The 25,915-nt window shown below is 43.4% G+C and overlaps 1 protein-coding gene across 2 annotated transcripts; it reads left to right on the plus strand.

Annotated features, from left to right (window-relative positions):
* Positions 1-2,434: 2,434 nt before the first annotated feature.
* On the plus strand, positions 2,435-24,747 carry GALR1 (galanin receptor 1). Of its 2 annotated transcripts, XM_058557332.1 has the most exons (4): positions 2,435-3,931; positions 8,667-8,732; positions 16,197-16,355; positions 19,764-24,747. In XM_058557332.1, exons 1-4 carry the CDS (start codon positions 3,266-3,268, stop codon positions 19,821-19,823), a joined length of 951 nt encoding a protein of 316 aa, XP_058413315.1. In that variant the 5' UTR covers positions 2,435-3,265; the 3' UTR covers positions 19,824-24,747. The 2 variants fall into 2 exon arrangements, with proteins under 2 accessions (XP_058413315.1, XP_058413314.1); XM_058557331.1 differs by lacking the exon at positions 19,764-24,747 and having other exon boundaries at positions 16,197-18,339.
* Positions 24,748-25,915: the final 1,168 nt, after the last annotated feature.

A 25,915-nucleotide genomic window follows, 5' to 3' on the forward strand; every position in this document is an offset into this window, starting at 1 on the left:
GGCATCAGAGGTTAGCTCAGGGTTGATCTTCCTCACGAAAAAAAAAAAAAAGCAATCCAAAGGATGTCAAAACAAGAGGACAAAAAAGAAACAAGGAAATAGAAAACAAATAGAAAGTATAAAATGAAATGTTACAATTAAGCCCACATAGATCAGTAACAACAATAAATGTAAACAGACTAAATTTACCAGTTAAAAAATTAGAGATCGTGAAATTGGATTTTAAAAAACAGGTATACCTCAGAAATATTGCAGGTTTGGTTCCAGATCACCGCAATAAAGTGATTCACACAAGTTTTTGGTTTCCTGGTGCATATTAAAGTTATGTTTGCACTATACTGTAGTCTATTAAGTGTGCAATAGCATTATGTCTAAGAAAACAATGTACATACCTTAATTAAAAAATACCTTATTGGGGCCGGCCCCGTGGCTTAGCGGTTAGGTGCGCGCACTCCGCTGCTGGTGGTCCAGGTTCGGATCCCGGGCACGCACCGATGCGCCGCTTCTCCGGCCATGCTGAGGCCGCGTCCCACATATAGCAACTAGAAGGATGTGCACCTATGACATACAACTATCTACTGGGGCTTTGGGGGAAAAATAAATAAATAAACAAAAAATTAAAAAAAAAACTTTATTGCTAAAAAATGCTAACCATCATCTGAGCCTTCAGGAAGTTGTAATCTTTTCCCTGGTGGAGGGTCTTGTAAAAAATGCAATATCTGCAAAGCACAATAAAGCGAAGTGCAATAAAATGAGGTATGCCTGTAGTTCAGGTATGTGCTGTTTCCAAGAGATACCCTTAAATCACAGGGCATAGGAAGATTGCAAGTGACACAGCAGGCCAATAAAAAGCAAAGAATATTGGTATATCTATAGTAATACCAGACAAATTATACTCTAAGGAAAAAAAAAGTATTATAAGACCAACAATTTCATATTAAAATAAAGCAAAACCCCCACAGTTTATTATTTAAGAACATATGCATATGCCATAAATGTATGAAAAATCACTAATAGACAACATCTTTAGATTATCTGGAGATAGTGGTGGTGGGGGTGGAGGTTGTGATTGGGGAAGTAGATAAAAGTGGCTTTACTTCTTTGATAATTTTTTTATTATTCTAAGCTGGGTAGTGGGTACATGGTTACTTGATATAATTTCATCATATATGTTCCATGTTGAAAATAGTTCATATCAATAAAAAAAAAAACTCTCTCCCAAATCTTATTACAAATAACTTTCAAAGCAACAGAGCTGCCCAAGACAGGATATCATGAAGGTGTTGGTCAGAGAGCCCCTTGGGAAGAAAAGCAATAGTGATCGGCAGGACAATTTAATGTGGTTTTGAGGCACAGGGAAGGTAAGAGCATTCTTGATTTAGCAAGACATTCAGATAAGCAAGTTTCTTAAACTCCATTTCATCCTCTTGGAAACGTGTGTGGATGTAACAACTCCGTTGCAAGGGAGTTGCGAGTTTCTTGCAAGGGTATTGTGAGTATTAAATGAAACAATGAGTCTGGGTAAAGTACTTGCTACATAGTAGGTGTTCCATGAACTGCATCAAAATCTTTCTGGAAATGAGGCAGAATAGAACTAGGGAGATAGAATGAAAGAGAAATGAGATACGATTTACTTCCCAAACTCCCCAGAGCAAGGAGGGCTCTGCCTCATCCTTGTGCATACTGTTATTACAGCACTTGCTCTGTTCTATACATAAATTCCTGTCTCCCACACACAGGGAATGCTGTACCCTATTCATCTTTGCATTATGCGTCCCCTCAAGCACTGTGTCTGGTGCAAAATGGACCCTCAGTCATCATCTGGAGAATGCTGGAAACATACTGCTGTTTTTGAAAGTGAATATAGACAAGTCATAGACACATTGCAAATAAATGAATCCATTTCGGCTCTCTAGTTGGGAACTAGCAAGTCTATAAAGGATAAGATTTACTAATACTACTATACTTAGCTCAATTTCTTGTTGGCGTATCCACATTTTACAACAATGATAATATATTAAACATGTTCTTTTCACTTTACAAATATTTCATGTCAGTACTTCTGTTCACGTCACTCAGATGAGTAATGTAACACAAAACTGATCTAAAGTTGGGTGATGTAAACATGAAGCCTTCTCTTTTAATTTTATACACGTTTATAAAGAAAACTCAGACACGCTATTCATTTTTCTTTCCTGCTCATTTCCTCCCTAGAGGTGGGCAGCTTGGGGGTGGCGATTAGCGATTTTACAAAACTCCAGGTGGTAGTGCCAGTCACTGATTTCCTGGAGTTTATTCTTGGGGCAGGGAGCACTCTCACTGACAGCCACTGCAGGAGGCAGCAAGATTAACGGTCTGACGGCTAAGGAGGCCTGCGCACCCCTCGCCTCCCCGCCCAGCGCGCACTGGTGCGCTCAGCTTCCCTCGCCCGCTGGGCCGCTGCTGCATCCGGTAGCTGCCGCCTTCGCTGGACGCAGGCAGATCCGCACCTTGCAGAGAGCGCGGCTGATTCTAGCAAGGAGGTGGGCGGCGACCCATCCCATTAGGATTCGTCCAGTCTCTGCGCACGCTGTGACTTCCGGGGGGACAAGGAGGGGCTCCCAGGGGACGCAGATTTTAGCCAAGCTTAGTCCTCCCTACGTCTCAGTTTTAACAGAGAGGCCCCGAGCACCCCCCTGCCAACCACGGGAAAACACAGAAAGAGCGCTCGCCCTGTTGACGACTTGGAATCCCTGCAAAAACTGGGAGAGGAGACGGAGGCGCCTGCCGGTTGGGAGGCGCGGGGAGCCCTCTCCACGAACCGCTTCGTGCGCTGCTGCGCCGGGCAGAGCCGGGTGAGCGCCGCGGGAAGGGAGCGGCTCAGAGCAACAGGTGCAGCCCAAAGCCACTCCTGGAGCGAGGCAAACGGCCAGCAAGGATCTGGAGACGGTAAGGCGCAGCGAGGGCTCTCTCCGCCTCCACGGCTGCACCGCCGGCTCCCTCCTCCCCGGCTCGGTGGCCACGCGGTGGGCAGGGGCGCCCGGGCAGGGGGAGCCCCTCAGGACTGCCGTCCCCGCCCGGGAAGGTCCAGCTCCGGGCTCCCGCCCGTGTCCGTTCTCAGACGGCCCCGCACACAGACGGTGCCACTAGGCAAGGCCGCCCGGGGGCGCGTGCCCATCGGGGAGGCTCAGGCTCGGAAACTCGCGCTCTGCGTGCTCGGCACTGGGATCCCTGGCACTCTCCACCTCCTCACCGCGCCCTCTTTCCCTGGCAAGCACCCCTTGCGATGGAGCTGGCGGCCGCGAACCTCAGCGAGGGGAACGCGAGCGAGCCCGAGTCCCCCACCCCAGAGCCGAGGCCCCTCTTCGGCATCGGCGTCGAGAACTTCATCACGCTGGTGGTGTTCGGCCTGATCTTCGCGCTCGGCGTGCTGGGCAACAGCCTGGTGATCACCGTGCTGGCGCGCAGCAGGCCGGGCAAGCCGCGCAGCACCACCAACCTGTTCATTCTCAACCTGAGCATCGCCGACCTGGCCTACCTGCTCTTCTGCATCCCCTTCCAGGCCACCGTGTACGCACTGCCCACCTGGGTGCTGGGCGCCTTCATCTGCAAGTTCATCCACTACTTCTTCACCGTCTCCATGCTGGTCAGCATCTTCACCCTGGCCGCGATGTCGGTGGACCGCTACGTGGCCATCGTGCACTCGCGGCGCTCCTCTTCCCTGCGGGTGTCCCGCAACGCGCTGCTGGGCCTGGGCTTCATCTGGGCGCTGTCCATCGCCATGGCCTCGCCCGTGGCGTACCACCAGCGCCTCTTCCACCGGGACATCAGCAACCAGACCTTCTGCTGGGAGCAGTGGCCCAACCAGCGCCACAAGAAGGCCTACGTGGTGTGCACCTTCGTCTTTGGCTACCTGCTGCCGCTCCTGCTCATTTGCTTCTGCTATGCCAAGGTGGGGCGCGGCGGGGCGCGGGGCTGGGACGCACGGGGGAGGGCGGCGGGCCCCGAGAGCCCTGTGGTGGCCCCTTGCGTGCCCGCGCCCTTTTGCCCTCACCCCTGCAGTTTTCTGGGCGGATTGGTGTGGGGCACCGTCTCCACTGCAGTTTGCCCTCGCCTCTGCGTGGGCTTGTCCGTCGGATGTTTAGCGAGAAAGTTACTTGGAGTTTGGTAGACGCTTGGGAAAGTTTGCAGTTCACTTCACGGACGTCCCACCTCCCCTCTCCTTCCTGGCTCCCGCAGCCAATAGCTCTGTGGTTGTCCCGGCAGTGGGGCCCGCGCTCAATGCCCACTTCTCAGTGGAGGAAAACTCGCTCCGTTTTAGCAACTCAGCCCCCGGCGGGCTTGGCGTGAATCGCAGGAGCGCCTGGGCAGTCCGAGCGCGCCGGCCTTTTGCGGGGGTGGCGGTCGGGTCCCCACTGCCCAGCGCTCACCTGGGTCGTAAGGGGGTGACTCCCGTGCGGCTCCTTCCCGCGGGGCGCATGGGGCGGCTCTGTGGGGACCTGGATCTGTGAGGACGCTGCTCTTGGCGACAGAGCTTCGAATTTTATTTCATACACAAGTTTGACTGTATAAACCCAAGTGGTAAAACAGTATTTCTTCAGTCTTGACCTGAGTCTCCAGAGAATTTTGGATGGCTGGGTTTTCAGCCGTTATTTTTCCCCCGTTCAAGGTTCAATCCTTTTAAGAAAGGATTATGTAAACAACGTTACACGGAGAGGTTGTGTGAACAAAGTTGAGGGCTTCAGATGTTGGGTCTACGCCTCTGACTCTAGAGAGAGGCAGTGTTGACACACAGCTGGTCCAGCTACTCCGCACCTGCTTATGGGGAAATTGTTCTTATCCTCCTTTGGGTAGCCCAACAGAGCTCAGTAAACTCACACTCTCTTTTATTAATAATGCAAGGTTTTGACGATTTTTATACTGATCAAAGTCTTAAACCTTTTGAAACAATTCGTATGTTTGGGTAAGAGTATATACTTAATAATCATGGGATAGTGACTCAGGGGATCAAGTCCACTGTCCCCAACACTCCTCAGAGTAACTTCATTAGAAAAACACCTCTGTAACCGAATTCTGAAATTCCCAGCGTTCTATCTTCGTGTCTCGCTCTGTCTCTCCTTCTATTTGTCATAAAGCTGTGGCTATTGGACCATGAATAACCAGATGAGACAGAACAATTTCCTATATTCAATTCATAAAATACTTTTCCCAGCAAAAATGTTTCATATAAGCCACCTGGGTTTTGTTTTTCCCCTCCCCCATATCATCTGTGTAGAGTCATGTCTGTTTTGAATGGCGACAGTTTTGGAGATTAACTGAAAGAATGGCCTGCGTCAAAGGGTTATAGATAAAGAGATAGAGACAGGGAATTTGGAAAAGAACTCTGCCTTAGCTCTTTGGTAAATGGCTGGTTTATCCACTTTGTTTTCTGCAAATGCAAAAAAAGTCTGGTTCTGTGCAGCACGGGGATCTCTTGTGTGTACCATCTCGTTTAATCTTCAAACAACCTGTGCTTGGGGCTATTGTCCCTATTTTATTGATAAGGAAAAAGGGTTTTAGAGGAGTGAAGCAGCTGACCCAGAGTGTGAAGCTGGCAAGTGGTTCAGGAAGGAATTTAATGCAGGAATTCCCAGTCCCCTGAGGGAAGGGACGGTTGGTGAAGGCCTTGAGGACATGAAGCATGGGGCTGGAGGGATTCTTAAAATATTTGGCTCAATTCATAATTAGTTGAATTAGAACTGAAGCGTACTCTTCCTTCATTTCCCCCAAATCTTAGAGAAAATAATTTAGGTTTTAATGAAAAAGACAAGATAAACTTTTAAGGATAAATTAGGCGGGGCTGGCCAGTGGCACAGCGGTTAACTGCGCCTGGGGTTCGCAGTTTCTCATCCCAGCATGACCCATGCACCACTTGTCAAGCCATGCTGTGGCAGTGTCCTATATAAAGTAGAGGAAGATGAGCACAGATGTTAGCCCAGGGCCAATCTTCCTCAGTAAAAGAAAAGAGGAGGATTGGCATCAAATGTTAGCTCAGGGCTGATCTTCCTCACACACACAAAAAAGAAAAGAATAAATTAGGCAACATTTCTGTCATTTAAGAGTTTATAAAAGTCACACATAAGGCAAAGTTTAAAGACAATGTTTTCTTTTTTTTTGGTGAGAAAGACTGGCCCTGAGGTAATATCTGTTGCCAATCTTCCTCTTTTTGCTTGAGGAAGATGGTCCGTGAGCTAACATCTGTGCCAGTCTTCCTGTATTTTGTATGTGGGGTGCTGCCACAGCATGGCTTGATAGGCAGTGTGTAGGTATACACCTGGGATCTAAACCTGCGAATCCCGGGCCACCGAAAGGGAGAGAGCAAACTTAACCACTACGCCACCAGGGTGGCCCCTAAAAATGTTTTTTAAAATTCAATAAATATATGATCACTGGGATTTTTTTTATATGGAAATAGTTTGCTTCTAAGCATAATTGGAAATTTCCTTTGAATTCAAGGTAATATTTGTAAATTCATTCCAGGCTTGAATAGGTGAAGATAACAAGTTGTTTCAAGTTGCTTTCCTTTGGTTCAGTCATTAAGTGTATGCTATCCAGTTAAGGATTTTGCTACTTGAATGTGAGGTTCAGAACTACCACCACTCTTGACCTGCCCACCCACCAAGTTCCTCCACATTGCCAGAGATATCTGATGCCTAGGATGACCTTGGCTCAGGTTTGAATGTGTGCCTTCCTACGCCCAATCCTAAAAGCCCAGAAGGATGGAGAAATGCCACCATGCCATCATCATCTTCTAAAGAAATGTAATTATAATTCTTCATGATACCCACATTCTTTCTCCTTTGATGACAAGATCTTCACGGAGATGCATCATAATACGTCAATATGTGCTCATAGTATAGGCTGTTGAAGCGAAACAGAGCTAAGAAAAGCATATTGGGCTATTTCCTCCACTGACAACTCAACAATGTCCCTTAGGCATTTTGAAGTTTCTGAGCTGTGACAAATCAGGGTTTGTTGAAGGAATGAATAGACCCCTGGGCAGCATTATGAAACAGTTAACGTTTGACTTTTCTGTTCTGACCTCCTTGCCAGGTGTCCCTCTCTGATTTTGTTTTGCAGCCTCTCTTCTGTTCTCTCCTCTTGTCCCTTGTCCTCAGTGACCTGAGTGGTCTCCTGCTAGGAAGGCTGCCACAAAGGAACCTCGCCAGGCCTGTCCTCTCCAGGCAGGGTCCTGCTTCCAGCTCTTTCCTTCCCCCTTGAAAGAATTTCTCATTTGCTCCTGCAAAAGCTCCTCTTCTATCTTTGCCTTAGATTCCATTTTTGGTACCCCAATTTCTGTTGGTAACAGTAAACTAACCCATTGTCAATGTATTGAGAGTGATCCTAAATTCACTGTAGTGAGTGTAAGTCTTGTCTTGTAGATGATGCTAAGCCTCTGTAGGAAGTGAGAAGTATTTTAGTAGGGCTGGGAATTAGGAGCCAGAAATTCATACCCCAATGATGGCTGCTTAAGCTGCATAGATCCTGTAAGGTCGATAAATAAATCCTGTGGTTTCTCCATTAGGGTGTGACTGATTGCTCCAGAAGGGCTGTGTCTAGCTGAATGGAGCAGGCTTTTGCAAAGTCCAATTCGATTACATTATTTCCATGCTGCAGTGCTAGTGGGAAACAAGGAAGTGTCTGCAGCGTGGCTTCCAGTTTTCGGAGATACTCGCTGGGCAAGCTATAGACTACTCAAAGCCCTTAGTCATCCAGAGGCCAATATTCCTTATCCTTTCTCATCCTCAGATGGGATATAAAAGTGAACTCAGGTGCCAGTCTGTAGGGTTGGCCCTGTGGTATGAGACCAAGCTTGCGTTGTAAATATCTATGTGTAACCCAGATGTTTCACATCATTTCTTTTGAGTAGGACACTGGCAAGAGAAGACAAAAACAGTTTTTCTGATGAACGAAGCCACTGTCTGTCAAGGAGACTCCCTGACAGGGACATTAATTGTAAAACCTTGCTAAATGGTCTGTAAATCATCAGTGATGCGGAATCCCCAAATGTAAGTCATCTTAAAGTGCAGCCCAGTGGGTAGGGTTAGAATAAAGAATGGAAGGAGGCCTGACCGGTGGAGATTTGCTTGAAGGAGACTTGCAGCAAGGCAACCCTAGAAGAGAACACAGGAGTATGTTGGTGCAAACACTGGCTACACAGGAGAACCATCTGGTTATATCATCTTTATTTCTCACTTGCCCACTTTCCCCATTGGATGGTGCAGGGAAGTCTCTAGTTTTCCCACATATCTAGGAATTAAGATCATGTCCCACATACAGAGGGACCTGGTAATTGTTAAAATGTAGACTCTTAGGGGAAACCAAGATGGAAGGTAGACAGACACGATGCAAATATGGGTAGCGGTGAGGCTTTCTGGACAAAACCCCAGAGCTACATGCACCAGAACTCTCTGCACACGGAAGCACACAGAGACCAGCAACTGCAGCCGGTACTCCTAAATGTTAGAAAAACAGATGTAGTTGGCACTTCGTGTTCATTGTTACTTTATCACCTTATGTGTATTTCAATTCGAGTGACTTTATAAATAATGGTATTACCATTTCAAGATGTCAAGAATTGTCAATGCAAAATAGACAGTGAATTGTGGGTATGAGACAAACTGATTTTATTAGTCTGTGTTTTTCAGGTCCTTAATCATTTGCATAAAAAGTTGAAGAACATGTCAAAGAAGTCAGAAGCATCGAAGAAAAAGGTAATGTGCACAAATATACATTATATAAGCCACTTTGCAGAGCTTAGTTTATTTTTATTCTTAATTATCCTCACATTCACCCTGTGCCTGTAAACCTTAGGTTCTTTGGTGCAGATATTTGAATGAACCTCTCCCCTAGGCGTAGGGGGAGTGGAGATCATCTCTTGGTGAGAGCATCACCAACAACTATATGCTGCAGGAAAGCGTAGCTGGGGTTTAGGGAGGCCAGGAAACATGTTTTTTGGATTCTGAGCCTCTTGGGAGGTGTGTTCTAGGTTGATTGGGACAGTGTGGAGTTGCTGACATCCATAATTTGCATGAAATGATAGTCATTTTATTGCATATTTATCACCTGTGACTTGACTCCAGAAGCCTGGTTTAATTCTCCTTCTAGAGAACATCGTTGTAATCTCTCCCTAAAGCCCCTGCAGCAGACAGGCAGTCCCCCCTCCACCTGGACTTGTGCTCACGTCACCTGGAGGGGAGAGAACTAAAGATGGGAGGAAGCCTCTAGGGGAATTCTACCCGTTTTTAATTCTTTCTCGCCACGTGATTCCTGATTTAAACAAGCTTCTCCTGAGTAATATTAAAGCATCTAACCTCCTGCTATATATTACATTTCACATTGTGAGGAAAAACTGTTTTACAAGTCAGGATTAATTTAACTCTTACTTGGATAATACCTATATAATTTATGATTTTAGAAAGCAGAGTGGGGGGCCGGCCTGGTGGCGCAAGCTGTTAAGTGCGTGCGCTCCGCTGCGGCGGCCCGGGGTTCGCCGATTCGGATCCTGGGCGCGCACCGACGCACTGCTTGTTGAGCCATGCTGTGGCAGCGTCCCATATAAAGTGGAGGAAAGATGGGCACGGATGTTAGCCCAGGTCCAGTCTTCCTCAGCAAAAAGAGGAGGATTGGCAGATGTTAGCTCAGGGCTGATGTTCCTCACAAAAAAAAAAAAAAAAAGAGAAAGCAGAGTGGAAGTAACCGAGATGATTAGACCATATGATTAGGGAGGAGGCGATTATAACCAGACATTTTACCATAAGTATTAGTCAGAACATCTTAAAATACCTTGTTTTTCCTTCTAAGTATTTTATTGTAATCAATGACATAATTTGCAGAAGTTATAGTTTAGATAATCATGCTTATTTAAAAAATCCTACTTAAAGCACAGATCATCCTGACTTTCCTTATTTATAAACAATAATGTGGTGAAAAACATATCTGTTCCCAGAATCAATGAAAAGCAACGGTAGACACTTGGTTAAAAAGCACAAAATTTAGCTTTTATTAGATAAAACAATCATTGAGTTCTTAGGACAACCACCTAGGAATAAACGGTGCAACGTAAGCAACAAGACTGTCTCACAGCTGCCTTTCACTGATCGTCCTCACGTCTGCGCACTTATGATGTCGATTTCATTTTCAGCTCCTGGCTCCTCCCTTACAACAGCTGACAGTGTTAGGCTGTATGAATGGAGTAAGCCCGGAAAGCTCCTGTTTTCCATGATGTGTTGTTATGCTGGAGTTTTTCCAACTTTTTAGTCTAACACTTAGTTTGTCTTTTGAGCCACACTTCTCATCTCTAAGAAAATGATTCATTAAAAACAATTAAGGATTGTTTATAATGTTCCCCTGGACGGTTATTTAGAGAACACCTGCCCAGCACAGGACAGGCTGACCCAGGGGATTCTAAGAGGAGCTGGCTCCTCACAGGAGCCAACACTGCAGTGGAAGAGACAAATAAGTGTTCTTCACTGTGACGAGCATTTGGAGTCAGGGGAGGAAGGAGAGTAATGTCCTTGGGGAGGGAGAGAGCTTGCTGGACATCCACAGAGGTGATGCCCTTGATATACGAGACACGCTTATTGATGCAAAAGATTTTATGTTAACCAAAAGGAATAAAATAAAACATTTCTTTAACATTGGCTGGATTTTATTTGCATGCAATGGCTAATTTTAGTCTCTATATTTGAAAGGTGTTGCAGAATAATTGTGAAAGTTCCAGAGAATAAAGTGATTGAAAGAATGAAAATAGGTCTTATAAGAAACGATTAGAAAAGCTTCTGGTTTATTTTACAATAAAAAGATCCAAAGATTAGTGATTAGTTTAACAATTACTTTGTTTAGTTTTATGTGTGTGTAGGTATGTACATACCTGTATATATACATAAGCATGTGTGTATATGTATAGATATGTGTGTATATATGTATGATGTGTGTGTGTATATATATATGTGTGTGTATGTGTGTGTAAATGTAATTCTTACCATGGGAGAAAGTTTTAGCATTTGGAGGAGGGAAGAAGATTTCGTCTTCCATTCTTAGAGCCTCTGACGCTTAATAGCCACGAAACAGATGGCAGATCTCTTTTGATATATTTAATTGCCTCCTTGTTTGCATGGAACAAAGAGAGTGTGGTGCTGGTGGTTTGTGTGTGTGTGTGTGTGTGTGTGTGTGTGTGTGTGTGTCTGAGAAAGAGAGAGCAGAGTGTTGCAGGGGGTGGGGGTAAGAAGAGGGAGTGGGAAGAGGGAGGAGAAACAGTGGAGAGAAGATGGCAAAGAGATGGGGGCTAGCGGAGAGAGAGGAGGGAAATCTAGAACAGAGGGTGAGAACACGTTGTAGATTCCTGAAGGCAGAGAATGGACGGCTCATTGCGGTGTCCCCCAGGTCTTGGCACAGGAAGTGTGGCTGCTGGGTGTCCTACTCCATTTCTGGTGGATAATGGATTGACGTGATGTAGATTCTGATAGTTTGCTCACTTAAATTTCACTTGTCTCCAGCTCCTCCTCTCAATGGCAAAGCAGAGTTCCCTTTCTCTGTGCTGTATCCATCCACACAGGGAGTTCTTGTTAAGGTTTAGAATAATCCTGGAGCAGAGAGTGAGGCCTTTCACGATAAAGATGCTGAACAGTTCCTCTGCATGCTTGGAGGAAAATGCAAAAGAAGAATGTGATTTTCACTGTGGAAAAATAGTAGTAATAGTATAAGGCTCTATGATTGATTAAATGCTTTGCTTGAGCTCTGTTAGATACAAAGACGTGTTTTCTGGCACAAGGTTGATTGGACACTGAAACAAGATTCTTAAATAATCTCGGGAAAACTTGAGAAGGGAGTAGACGCCCGTGTTGGAGGTCACTTCCAGGAGGAAGTTAGATTACAGGACCTCTGGATACCCTCTCAACTGCTGGGTTCTTTTAACAGTTGCTTCTTTTTTCTCCCTCTCTGGCTTGAAGTAATTCAGCAAGCTTTTCGGCTGTCATTTATACAATTTACAAAATGTTTTTCATCATTCTCATCTTTTAGTCACTTTTTTCTTCCCAGCCAAGTTCCATTAGACATATTGTGAGTAAAAATTTTGAAGAAAAAGCAGATGTCTTAGATGACTTGAAAAAGAGCATCTCACAGGAAGAAGAGACATTAATATTTTTCAGACACTTTCAGCATAAGGAGCAAAAAGAAACCATGCTAATAAAGGACCCAATCTCAAGTATCATAAGAATTAGTATAGAGGTTTAGGACATAACTTTAGATGATGACTTTTTCTCTGTCAGAAGATACATCGTGATTCTGTAGGCTACATGGACAAAGGAGGTAAGGAGTAGATCTACTGGGTATAACTCCATCTCTAATTGAGGCAGATGATACCGTAAGAAATGAAGCAGAATCAGCCTCACTCTCCACAGAGGGGAGTTTTACATTCTGACATTTCAAAGGGAAAGAGAGGAAGCAGCTTTTCTGAGTCTTTCTGAGGAGAAGGTGTAGATCAGCCTTAGGGTCCATCAATACGGAGGTGACACCTTTTCCTTTAACGTTAGATGGCTGAGATAATTTGCTTTTGTTGTAGGTTTTATGTAATTCATCAGTGGTTCTTCAAACACCTGACTGAGCCTTTTATTTTTAGAAAGGCAGATTCCTGGGTACATACCTAATAACCATTGCCAGCTGAATGCAGCCATGGGGGGAGTGAGGCCTAGACATCTGAAATTTGAAAAAAGACACGCCCTGGGTAATGGTAATCATGAGCACAACGGTCTGCTTAAATCCCAGGTTTGGGATTAGTGCAATGCGTTATTTTGACCAGCTCTTTAACTTCTAGCCAGTGTATTCTGGGCACATGGTTTTCTGAGTTGGGCGTTGGAAGCAGTGGTGGATGAAGGAGGACACTGTTCTGCCCATATGGACTTCTTTCCTCACCTCCCCCATCGTCTCAGTTCCCTGGGCCTGGAGGCCTACAAGCATCTGTGCAAGGGAGACAGAAGAAGAAAATCCTCTACTGTTTCCAACTCTGCACGTGGACGCATTCATCTAACTTGGTGTCACTGTGGCTGGCTTGGCGTCAGCCCGAGTACGGCAGGACCAGGTGCCAGAGCCCTGTGTGCAGAGCGCTGACCATGCACCAGCTGAGAGAACCTCAGCTCTGATGGCTGATGGGCTGAGATGCTGGATGAAAGAGGGAGAAAATTGTGAATCCCTGAAGGTACTGGCTGGGAGCACAGTCAGGGCAGACAAGCATTCTATTAAACTCTCTTGGGAACAGCCTTAGATAAATGATATAGTTTATGTAGGTACCCATTAAGTATTCTTTCCTGATAGTCATATCGTAAATTGTAACCCAGTCACATTTCAAAGGCACAGGTAGAGCAAGAAAAAGAATCTTGTTCATGGTTCTGAAAAGACCAGTGGGATTACTAAAAATAAAAGGTAAATTTTGAATGAACTGCAAACACACACAGCTAACTCTATAGAAAACATACCATATTCATGCACGCTGTCATTGGCCCTATGGATGCTGATACGGTCTGGATCTTAGCAATAAGCTGCTGGGGCCTCTTTCTGCCCTGAGCTTGGTACTTAGAAAAACCTCCTAAACGGAGCAATGACACAGAATATCCAGAGGGCATTCATTGTGTGAAGAAGAGAGATGTTCTTATTGTCTTAGAAAGAAAAGATGATGTTTTCTGTTCTATTTGTAGGTGTCATCATGTCTCAATTGTTCTGATTAGATCATCGGGGAATGGAATCTCTCGTACACTAATGCATGACTGGGTTGCTAGCAGACAATCCCTTAATATGTGTGAGCAAATCCCGTGTTTGTTCTGCGTGTAGTGCAGTGGGAGCAGCTGTAATGTGTAATCCTGGGCCCTACAAAAATGTGTCCTCAGGTTTATACCTGAGTTGTTTTAAGGGTTTAAATGGACGAGGCAGTCAGGGAATCATTTTGTTGAGTCATCCTCTTTGCAGGAGAGGGAGTCCAGGCCCAGGGAGGTTACCTCATTTTCAAAGGCGGTCCAACCAGTTTATGGCTAATGTCAGTCTTGGGCTTTTGCACAATCCACGGTGCCTTTTGATGGTGAGCTTACCTCTCATCTCCTGCCCGTCCTGAGCGCTGTGTTTGCCCTGGCTTTGCCCTGAAATCTGTCTCTACCATCTCTACCTCCACCTGGTTACAGACTTCCTGGCTTCCAACCCACCTCTGCGAGAGACTTCCACTCACTGGTGCAACAGTGATTTCTTAGTCATTCTCCATCAGTGTCAGGTCATAAGAAACTTAATGTGTTGTTTCATCTTCTTCCTCCTCTTCTCTCCTCCCATGTCTCCTTCTCCGTATTCATCGATGTTAGTTGGGGTTATTTCCTAGTAGAAGGGAGAATAGCGTGGCAGCCACCAGGTAGAGCTTACCCTCCACTTGAGTGTGGTGACTGGGAGATCGGGGAAGACGTGTGCCTTGCTCTTTCCTGGTCTGAGATGTTCGGTGATGCCCAGTGGTTCCAACTTTCATGTTTCTGCTCGGTAAATTCAAGCACTTTTTGAAAACATTACTACTTGGACTAAATCGGAGAAAAAACAGAGGTTACTTGATTCCTAACCTACAGGCCAGGGGCTAGAAACATGTACCTCTCGTGTTCTCAATATTCCTTTTTCTTCCCAGGAGTAAACTCCCTGGTGGGGTGACCTGGGGAGCTGAGGCAGTCGTAGACGGGGGCTGGGCAACGTCCTTGTATGGTTCGGTTAGAGAACTGGGATGACTGTCGTCTTCTGGGGGCTTGTACTGCCCACGTAAGCACCATGACGCTGTGCTTTACAGGCAGCCCTGGGCGGGTGGCAGAGTGGGGGATGCAGTTGATGGTAACTGGGTGGATTTTGTAAGCTCTTCTTTCCCTGAGCCATGTGTGAGCTGGGCAGAGCATGGGTTTGGGATCACACAGACTTGGCTCCCGGCTCTGACTTTGCATTCAGCTGGGGGACACTAGGCACTTGTCTTAACTGTTCTAAGTCTCGGTTCCCTCATCCACAACCCACGGGTCATTACAGGGCCTGCTTCACGAGGTTGTTGGCAGGACTGAATGAAAACTGCACACAGCCAGCGGTCATCAATGTCGGTGCTCAGTGCCAACCACCGCTGCCCTGGTTCTGCTGTTGCCCTCAGGCAGTCAAGGCCCTGCGTGGCTTCCTGAGCTGTACTTACTGGAGGAGGGCATCCTTTTAAGGAAGCAATCACTGATTGCTTTGTATTTTATTATTTAAAAAATATTAGACTCCCTTAATTAAGGATTTTAATAAAATAGACCATGGTCTTTTGTTTGAATCCATGGAGATAGAGTTTTCAATTAATAACAACGTTAGCTTCCTGGTTGTTGCCTTTCAACAAGTACTGAACCGGCGGCGATGAAACACAGGACAAGTGGCCCTTCATCCCAGCCCTTCGGGTCTGTAGCCCGTTGAGAAGGTAGTTGCATGCACGCAAAGCAGGGTACGGACAGGGAAGTAGGAGGTCGCACAGGGCATGCAGCGTGGCACACAGGAGGTAAGGTTCCTGTTGTGTTGTGGGAAGACTTTCTTCCATCATCTGCTCAGCAGAAATCTCAAAGGAAACACATGGATGCTGCGTCTGATTTCCAAGTGTTTCTGCTTTAGGAACAGCAAGGGAAGGTTAAGATGCAGACAAACAAACAGGACTAATTGGTCCTTCGACAGAGACTGAAATGGCTCTCCGGTGCGTTTGTGAATCAATGCGTGGTGGTCTCTAATTGGCCAAAGTTTAACAAGGAGAAATAAACTTCCCCACCTGTCTGCTGAGGCCACTTCGCAGCAGGTTCGTGCTCATCTGAATGGCCTCGTGGGTGACACAGTCTCACTGTGCGCCGTGCTTCAGAGCTTCGTAGGTGTTGAAGTTACAGTGTTTAATCTCCGTACATTTCTACTTCCATGATTCAAAGCACACTCCCGTCATCCACATGCATTACACGTGCATGATAAAATTATTCCTACAGAAGGTGGTGACAGGTCCTGAAGTAGTTTTGAACAAAATTATTATACAAAGTGAACGCTAACACGTAAAGCAGATTTAGTATCTATTTGGTCCCATGAAAATATACATAAAATTATGGTAGGGCTTGTTTTAAAATGCTGTATTCTTTCTCAGTGGTAGTTGATGCCTTTCCTTTCTTTGCTTCTTCTAGACCGCGCAGACGGTTCTGGTGGTGGTCGTGGTTTTTGGGATATCCTGGCTGCCACACCATGTCATTCATCTCTGGGCTGAGTTTGGTGTTTTCCCGCTGACTCCTGCCTCCTTCTTCTTCAGAATCACCGCCCACTGCCTGGCGTACAGCAATTCCTCGGTGAATCCTATCATATACGCATTTCTCTCTGAAAATTTCAGGAAGGCCTATAAGCAGGTGTTCAAGTGCCACATTCGCCATGAATCATCTCTCAATGATACTAAGGAAAATAAAAGTCGAATAGACACCCCACCATCAACCAACTGTACTCACGTGTGAGAAAGATATATTAGAGCACTTTACTGTGGAGTTCCCATGTATGTGGACCAGACACATAACAAATACAAAGAAGTAGTAAGCAAGGCTGCAACATGTTAGCCTAACAACAATTCATGTTATTTTAATTAAACTTCACTTGTGTTTAAAAGTGCTTTGATCCATTTAGGAAATCCCTAGCTCTAGTGAAGATTACTTCTAAATTTTATTTTATTTCTAAATTATATTTCAAAAACAAAATAAAATACTTTATAGTTTTATACCTCAACGGAAATGAAAGTTTCATAGAATTCCATAAGTATGTTCAATTCTTCATACAATAAGAAAAAACGATTTATAAATACTGTCAGAAATACCTGTGATCTACATTTTGGAGCAAATTTATTTACAAAAAGCATTTATGCTTTAGTTCTTCAATTTTAAGAAAAGGAGTAATAGTATAAGCTAGGTGTTTTAGAATATGATCATGGACCCACAAAGTTTCCCTGAATTTTATTTTTGTGGCCATTTATACAGAGACAGATCTGTTAAGTGGAAATATGACTTTGCTAGTTTATTTGCACAGGGCACACTGCTCCCGGTTGTGAAGAGTGTACAGGCTTCTGCAGGTGTGCTGTACATCTGCGGGCGTGAGGTCCGTCAAGTTTATCTCAGGAGGTCCGTGCCATGTTGCAGTGACCCCCCAGCATTGGTTGTTGGCTCTGTCAATTAGAGACTGTCCCGTGAACTCAGGCTTCGTAGAGTTGACTAAAAAAAATCAGCAAACAGTGCCAAGTGCATCTCTTCTAATAGCAGAAGCTATGAGTGAGGGTTTGAGAATGAAACTGGGCATTAAAATTACATATCTACTTGGTCAAGGTATTCAAGGCTATGCCTTGAATGGAACCTACCCAAAAGAGAGAATTAAAAAAAAAAACGTCAATGAAGGTAGATGTGTAAATGGTCAACGTGTAGATGATAATTTCTATGGGGCCAAAGACTAGTCAGAATTCAGTAAGTCATATGCCACATGAGGACAGCACTAAACCTTTGGTTCAGATAAGGTTTGAAGAAAACAAATCTTGTGAATGGATGTACCTAGAGATATCTCATCTTGTACAAACAAACGCTTTTTCATCAAGTCTGTGATGATGTGTAATGCACATTTACCCCAGATAGTATTCCCTCTGGAAATGTTAATTTGGGGTTGAAATCATCACAACTTGAGTTTCAAATGTAGTTTTCATGATAATTTCATATTTATTCATGTTTACAATGAGAAAATGGTGTGAAAAGATTAAATTATCCTATATTGGGAAATAATTTTCAGACTGCAAGACTTTGATACATTTTAGAAGGATACAAAAGCAAGAAAATTTTGAAAAAAAGGATTTTGTGTAACATACAGCTGTGTCAAATCAGGACTCCATATGAAATATCAGATTTTAGATCAAAAACAAACTCAATGTAAGTCTTTGCATGTTAACTTCTCTAGCTCATCACTTATTTTCACTAATTATATTCCCCTAGCAAACAGTGTTTACATTTGCAATGGTATGAATAGTTCTCTGGACAGAATAGGAGAAAATTGTTCGAGAGGATGGGAAGTCATGAGCTTTCATGTTTCATGGCTGAGGAAAGAATTGGTGTATATGTATATGTGAGTATTTTAAAGAACAGCAAAAGTCCTTTGCACAGAAAATTTTTTGCACTTTATTCAAATAGAGCAGCAGGAACGTTTTCTCCTGTCAATGATACCTCGTGTGCTTTGTGGAACATGAAGTCACCATTGCCAACGCCAGAACAACTTCTGTGTGTCTGGACTCACAAGGGGGTTCAAAGAGGTGCCTCCTGGACTTGCATGGATGAGAACGATTTCCTGCACCGTAAATGACCCCTTGTTTTCCTCTTCTGATTCCCATGCACATACATGGAAATTACTGTATTACTGTATTAGAAAAATACAGTAGCTAATGCTGCTGTTTTCTAAGAAGCGTGTCAAAAACGAAAGCATGATGCATTACCCACGTTATTCCTCCAGTTCCCCCCAAATGCGGTTGGCATGATGGAAGCACAGCACTAAAGTAATAACTGGAACCTGCAAAGCCCCGAATGTGCTGAGTGTAGATGCAAATTGCTACGTTGTATAGTTGCATAGGATGGGACTCCAGCCCATTGTCTTTTAATCAATTCCTCTCATTCAGAGTTTAGATTATCCACTTCTGTACCAATTTTGATACTGATGATAAGTTATGTCCTGCCAAGATGGAAGCCTATATGCAGTTTTCTGAATGAGGAGTTCCAGCAGAACTTGTAACAGACTCTAGTTGCCCCGAGAAGTGCCAGAGGAGTGCTGTGCGTTGGCCCAGCATCCGCTGCCTAGGGGCTGCTTTTCCTAGTGCGTAATTAACGTGACGAATTCAGAAGCACCTTCTCTTCCTTCATTAAATAAAGAAGGCCTCCCAAACACATGCTTTTTCTCCCAGCAGCCAGGCTAACGGAAAATACCGTGTGTGCCTTTGAAGTTGGGCTGCTTGAAAACCATGTGTTTCAGTGAACTTCAAAGAAAATTGATGCCTTCTCCTCAGATTTGGCTGCCTCAGGGCTCCAAGGCAGGTGCGCTTTTTCTGGGCTTTTTGCTTTCGGATAGGGAGACAGGCTCTGGAACGTTTAAATAGTCGAAATGTTTGCTCCTTCATAGGGATAAGCGACAATTTCAGTTTCTTACTGATGAGTATAGTGAGTGGTTGGAAAGACTTTCTTGTCCTGTATTCCCAGAAGATACCTTTAATCGATTCTCTCTCTGCTATACTGACCACGTATGTGCTCAGCAGTTTGGGGGCCTGAGGCCGTTTTCTGAATATTTTAGGTAAATATTTTTGCTTTTAATGAAATTGTTCTACTGCACACATCAGGAGTAAACCTTCATTTCCTTCTCCCCTGCCCCCAACCTCTAGCGCTTCTATCGTAACTTGCTTGTATCCAGAAGTCCTCACTCTCCTGTTTACCGGAGTAGAATTCCTCCTTCCCCTCAGATGTAATGAGTTAGAGTGGAGAGGAGGGATGCTGGCTGAACTGCATGAGTCACGCAAGGCTAAGAGCTTCTGTGACTCAGCTTTAAATTGGGACTTTGCAGATGACTGCATTTGCTTGTTGTCCCAGATGTACTGAGACAGCGCAGTAATCATTTCAATATGTTAACTGAAACCCAAGGTCCAGCTTCTTCTGGGCAGGAGAGGATAACTTATCCAAGCATCTGTTTCCTTTCCACAGATGGCCCTAGACGCCTGGAACTCCCAGCTGCTTGTGTCGAAGCAGCAGCACATCAAGTAAAATAACGTATCATATAGCTTCACCATGTTCTTGCGTAAAAGGATTTATGAAATACATGTATATAAACTACATAGTCAAGTAAACTGGGTAAATATATCAATGTGGCTACTTTCTCTGGAAACTTATCATCTAAAATTTATGAATTTTGATCAAGTCTGGTTACAAATATCTCCCAGGTTTTAAATTTGTAAGTGACTTTCTTTCTAAGGTAATCATCTTCTTTGGCCTCTAAAAAAAATGTTGCGTATTAGGTTATTTGTCAAGTGATGTTAATGACTTGTTTATTTAATGACTTGTTTATTTAAAAAAACTATATATAGTATGAATATGTGGCTTAAAATGCTGATAGTTACTTATTGTGTTGGAAAGAGTAAATTACAAAATGGTAATTATACCTGATTTTAATTTGCACTGTATTTTTATTTTTTGCTGAGAAAGACTTGCCCTGAGCTAACATCCCTTGCCAATCTTCCTCTTTTTGTATGTGAGCCACCGTCACGACATGGCCACTGACAGATGAGTGGCGTAGGTCCACGCCTGGGAACTGAACCCGGGATGCTGAAGCAGAGCTTGCCGAACTTAACCACTAAGCCATCAGGGCTGGCCCTCTACAGTATTTTAATATTTTCTCTTTTAGAAGTGGAAAAGTTGAGCCTGAAGAACAATTTAAAATGCTTAAACCGTTGTTGATGTGAGCCATGTCTACATCAGGCGAGTGTATCTAAGGAGAGTGGATCGTACATTGTAATGCATCAGTCGGATGTTTCGTTTACTTGCGAAAGCGCCACAGACTCTAGATGGTGGTTTCCTTTCTTAGCTTGGCTGCTTCACTCACATTCACCACTGCCGCCTCCTGAGCACTGGCTCGCTGCGCCTCTCCAGCAGTCCTCATGGACATGCTTCTGTCCTGGGTGCAGCAGGAGTGGGAGAGGTCACCACGGGGAGCAGTGAGTGGGAAGGGAAGATGGTGGTAAGCTTCTTACTTTTGTATATATTCAGAAATAACCTCTGCTGGACTTTCTGTCTATGTCTGTTTTAACATTGGCTATTTGCCATATTCAGACAATTGTATGAAGAGCTGATTCTGTAGCTAAAGGTTTAGATGTCACTTTTGGGGTGGAAAGCCTCATCTTTTTTGCCGATGAACAGGTTTCTGGGCATCTCAAGGTATATTGTGTGACTCCATATTTTCAGCAGTTAGAGAAGTCAAAGGAAAGCTCACCAGCTGCTGGGATAGATGGGAACTGAATCCACCATTCAGATCCATCAGACTCTGTGGTAGTGGTGATCAATGAGGTAACCCATAAACTGAGATGCGTTTTGTGGTTGGCTGTAGGTTTTCTATGGGACACCATGCACTACAGTACCTTATTTCAAAAGATTAGATATTGACAATTAAACTGGAACTATTTATGTGTCGTTCTAAAGACGGTTGTGAATCATTAAGCTCTTTTTTTTCCCTTTGATGAGCTTGTTTTGGGCCATCAAGCTAACATGCCATGCAGTGGGCAGACATGTGATGGTCCTGGGTCTGGTGCTGGTGGAGAATGAACTGTACCCAACGTGGAAGTGTCTGGTAGCACTTGACAGTGCGGTAACATCAGAGCAAGTGCAGGGCAGACCTCTGGGCACTGTCAAGGTAGTGAGCACAAAATTTGAGGGGTGTGATTTATTTGTGTACAAGGTTCACACTCGCGTGGCTGCATCGCTGACGTAGCAGATGAAGTAAGAGGTTTTGTCATGACTGGAAATAAGTGTCAGTCCCTAGGAGAAAATACGTGGTGTCCCTGCTTCTGAATTGGGATACCAGAGATGAGATGGAAGACCTTCAGGACGTCATCGGCTACGTCAGGTATCTAAAGCATCATTGAATTGTTCAGACAATCACAGAGCATCACTGAAGTGCTGGTTCACAGAGCCTGCTCCTTGGAGCCCTAGGACTTCCATGGATCTCCCTCAGGGTCATTGACAGAGGAGGGAGAGTTGGAAAAGGGGGCTGATGGGGGAGCAGCTCCAGGTTCCTCCTCTCCTAGTCAACCAGAGGCCTTCTGCTTCCATCTGCCTTTGGATTTCCATGTAATATTTCATTCAAAATTAGTTAAAAACAACTAATCTAGGGAATATATTATCCATTATTTATGTTAAATTTTCCTGATCACTGTTTCTGTTACTCGTATACATGTGCTTTTCCATTCTCCCTTGCTCCTTTCTATGTCAATCATATTTCTATGCTTGAGATCTTCCAAATTTTGTCATTGTTGAGGGGTTCATGAATGGCCTGAGCCCTAAAGCTCCCACATCTCTGTTTTTTCTGCTGGATTAATGACGTCTTACTGGTTAGCCTATCAATACTTCTCCCTTTAACAGCGAAGTGTCAGAAATGCAAGCTTTAAGAGCAAATTGCTCTTATAAGGGATCCCAGATGACCAATTTCTTCATAGAATCGGAAGGCAGTAGAGCAGGTCCATAGCACGTTCATCCTGAGAACCCTTTTCGGGGTGCTGATTCTGACGGTGCTGCACCTACTAGAGCTTTTTTTCTGTGAACCGCCAGCCCGCCTCGCTGCTTCTGAAAAGTTATGGCTGGGTGGATGGCGAGAGGGACCCCGAGGCTGGACTCCGAACGCAGCCGCAGCGGGTCTCGTGGGCATGCTCCACCTGGTTGTGCGGAGTGATCCTCCTCTGACCTACCCCCGCCGCTAACTGCATCTCCTCCTCGACTGCCATCTGAGCAGAGGAACCGGCTTTCCATGATCCCTGGGCTAGGGTTCTGTCTCAACCGTCAGGAGTGAGGATGAAATGTAGGTGGGGACTTTGGGAAGAGAACACTGTAAGTGGTAGAATCAAAATGAGAATGATAAACAGGTGTCTTGTCGTTTAACTTGCTGTCGTAGGTATCGCCGCTTAGACAAGGGCTCCACTTAGACACAGCCAAGATCCAAGAAAGCAGAAGTGGGTGGAGATCACGTTGATTTTCAGTGGAAATCTTCTCATGTTGTTAGAGAGAAAAAAATCAGAGTAAGCATGCTATTTTGGCACATTTTGTCAAGGCCACCTAGCTTTGACTGTGAGAATATATTGTTTAAAAATGAAAGCATGTCCTTTTCCTTCTAAAGAGTCTGTTAGGGCTATGTAGATATAGCTAAGGAAACAGATTTCAATGACTCAGCTCAGGATCTGAGTATGTTCAGACATTTGTGTCCCATTATTTCCATAGCCTCTCTGGCCCCACAGAGGAAGTTTACATAGAAGATACCTACTGAGTGAATGAACAGATTCTCAGATTTGTGGTATTTGCAAAATAGGGCTAGAATGGTCAAGGAATTAAACTTAATAATTCTCTTGAAATTATATCAGATTATAATTTAGGAATATTTTCAAACCAGAGATGGATACGTGAATGCTGCTTTCCATATGTTGATTTTCTAAGAATCAGGTTTTACTGCCATATATTTCATAGAGACTGAAGATTTGACAATGAAGTATAGAAATCCAAAGTTTTCTTGAATATTATTGGACAAATCTTTTAATTTCTCAAATTATATCTGCCTGAGTAAGGAGGAGAGTAGTGATGCATTGTAGAAAGAGTGGTGGACATTAGGATACTGGAGGTGTGGTTTAATTCTGTGGGTCGTTGCTGTGGGAAATGCTGTCTTTGGTTTTCTCATTTGTAAGGGAAGAGTTTGGAAAGGATGGATGAGTCTCAAACCTGACTGCACACCAGGAGCTGGGAGTTTTACAGAAGGCACTGATGCTCTAGCCTCTCCTTAGAGCCGTGGTTGTCAATCTACCAAGCATCGGAATCACCTGAATAGGTTGTTAAAACTCAGATTGCTGGGCGTCACCTCCAGAATTTCTGATTCAGGAGATTTGGGGTGGAGCCCCCAAATTTACATTTCTAGCAACTCTTTGGTGATGTTGATGCTGGTCCAGGCACCACATTTTGAGAACTACGGACTGCATTTTCAGAAATACTACTTGATTTAATTGGTTTGAATGTGGGGCCCAGGCATTTTCTTTAAGGCCTCCGGGTGCACTGCCAGAGCTGAGAACCACTCCAGTCGAGTAGATGGCCCTTTTTAAGTCTGAACTTCTATGGTTCTGTGAAAAAAATGTGCTTATATGGGATCTAAATCATTCGGATTTTTATTGTTTAATTGATCAGATTCATAAAATGTCTGTTCAGCTATTTCATTACCCTAGCTACAGAAATGTGTAAGTTTTCAAGAGCGTGAAAGAATTTGATAACTTATATGTAAGGATTTCAGAGATTATCATAACTTTCCCTTCAAAAGAATAAAATAAAATAGCTTGGTTGAAAAGAGCATCTATACATTCACTCTGTTCCCCCCAAATATGGAGGGGTAAATATAGTATTATTCAAAAGTGTTACATGTGATTTTTTTGACTCAATGCTTAAATTAAATATTTGCATGTCTTTCTGTGTGGCTGCTAATTTTTAACTACACTACTATCTCTAAGAGATAAATGTAACTTACTCTGTGGTTAAAGTTTTTCAATCAGATATCCCTGATAACATAGTAGTATGGATAAGGAAGAAAATCTATGTGTATTGTATTTTTATTTTACTAATGTGATTGCTTAAGCACTGCTGTATAAATAAGGCTGAGCATGGATCTTCCTTAGCCAGATGCTGTTACAATTATTCTCTAAAGTTTGTTTCTCCAAATTTGTCTCATCATGTATAAACTTAGCATGAATATTGTGTATAAATTTAGCATGAATACCAGTAAACTTACAAAGCCAAAAACCAAAAATTAGAAGCTTTTATTAATCCACTTAGTACCAAATGTAGTCATTCTAGATCACCTTGCCTCTGTGTTCTGCATGAAATCTAGCTGGAATTTGTGATTTGGACCAATATTCTTGAAGTGAAAATAAAATTTGTTCCTCAAAGTGTGCTTATTTACAAGAATGCTATTTTCAAACAAAGCCAATTGCACTGTTTTGTAAGGTATTTCTCTAAGTATAGGAACACAATATAAAGTTGTTGAGTTAAAATAGTTTCACTCTTACTGGGAGCCATCGTGGAAAACAGGGCTGAATCATGTTGGTGGAAAATTAACACCTATGTTTGTAAATATTTTCTCTTCCTCCTCCTCCTCCTCTTTTTCTTTTTCTTCTTCTTACTTTTTTCTTTTCTTCTCTCTATTTTGAAAAAGAATAAATGTTTCTTGTTTTGTAAAAGTGACACAAAACTACTATAAGAAATTATAATGCAGAAAGTAAACATTCTTCCAAAATTTCGTTATCAAGAATAGCCATCACTAGCATCTTCTAAATATCATTCTAGACATCTCTCCAGTGAATGTAAATAGTAACAAAGGATGGAAGGAAGGGGTGGAGAGAGGAAGGAGTTTTAGAAAAATTGGATCATACTATGCGTATTATGTACAGATAAAATTATTAACTTTAAAATTACTTGAATTTAATTGGCAAAAAAGCAAAAGTAGTGTGAAATAAGAAAAATTGCTAAATTTTAAATCATTGATCATTATAAATTAAAAACAAAGATTATGAGAGGTTGAAAGGAATTGGAGTCATTATGTTGATAACTATAAACATATTTTAGCTTTAGACAGTATCTATTTTTCTTTCTCGTGGAAAACTATCTTTCAAAAATCTTAATTCTGTATTTCAACTGATACATTGCTTGCCAATAGGTTTTTTTTTTAAAAAAACATTTCTCCTTTTTTATGAGCTCTTTATTTGGGTTTATCTCACCAAGTTATTTTTTGTTCCCCAGAAGTTCACAAAGGAGCTGTATTCCTCAGTTATTACATGTTTTAGAAGATTCATATATTCCTTTATAATTGAAAAAAATGTCAAATGTGAAATTATTTCATTGCACTTTATTTTCATTATATATCTTTAGACCCTGCTCAGAATTTTGAATGTTAGTGGACAGGAGCCTGAGGGTAAACTGATTTCCCCCATTTTAGGTAATGAGCTTCCTCCCCCACCCCCCCCAGTTGGATGCCCACTTGCTTTTTAAAATTATTGATGCTGGTGTTTTCACCAGGATGCGTATTTTCATTGCTCTCTAATGCAAGAGTATTCTTCAAAAATTCG

The sequence above is a fragment of the Diceros bicornis genome, chromosome 16, assembly GCF_020826845.1.
Source record: "Diceros bicornis minor isolate mBicDic1 chromosome 16, mDicBic1.mat.cur, whole genome shotgun sequence".
In the NCBI taxonomy this organism is placed as follows: Eukaryota; Metazoa; Chordata; class Mammalia; order Perissodactyla; family Rhinocerotidae; genus Diceros; species Diceros bicornis.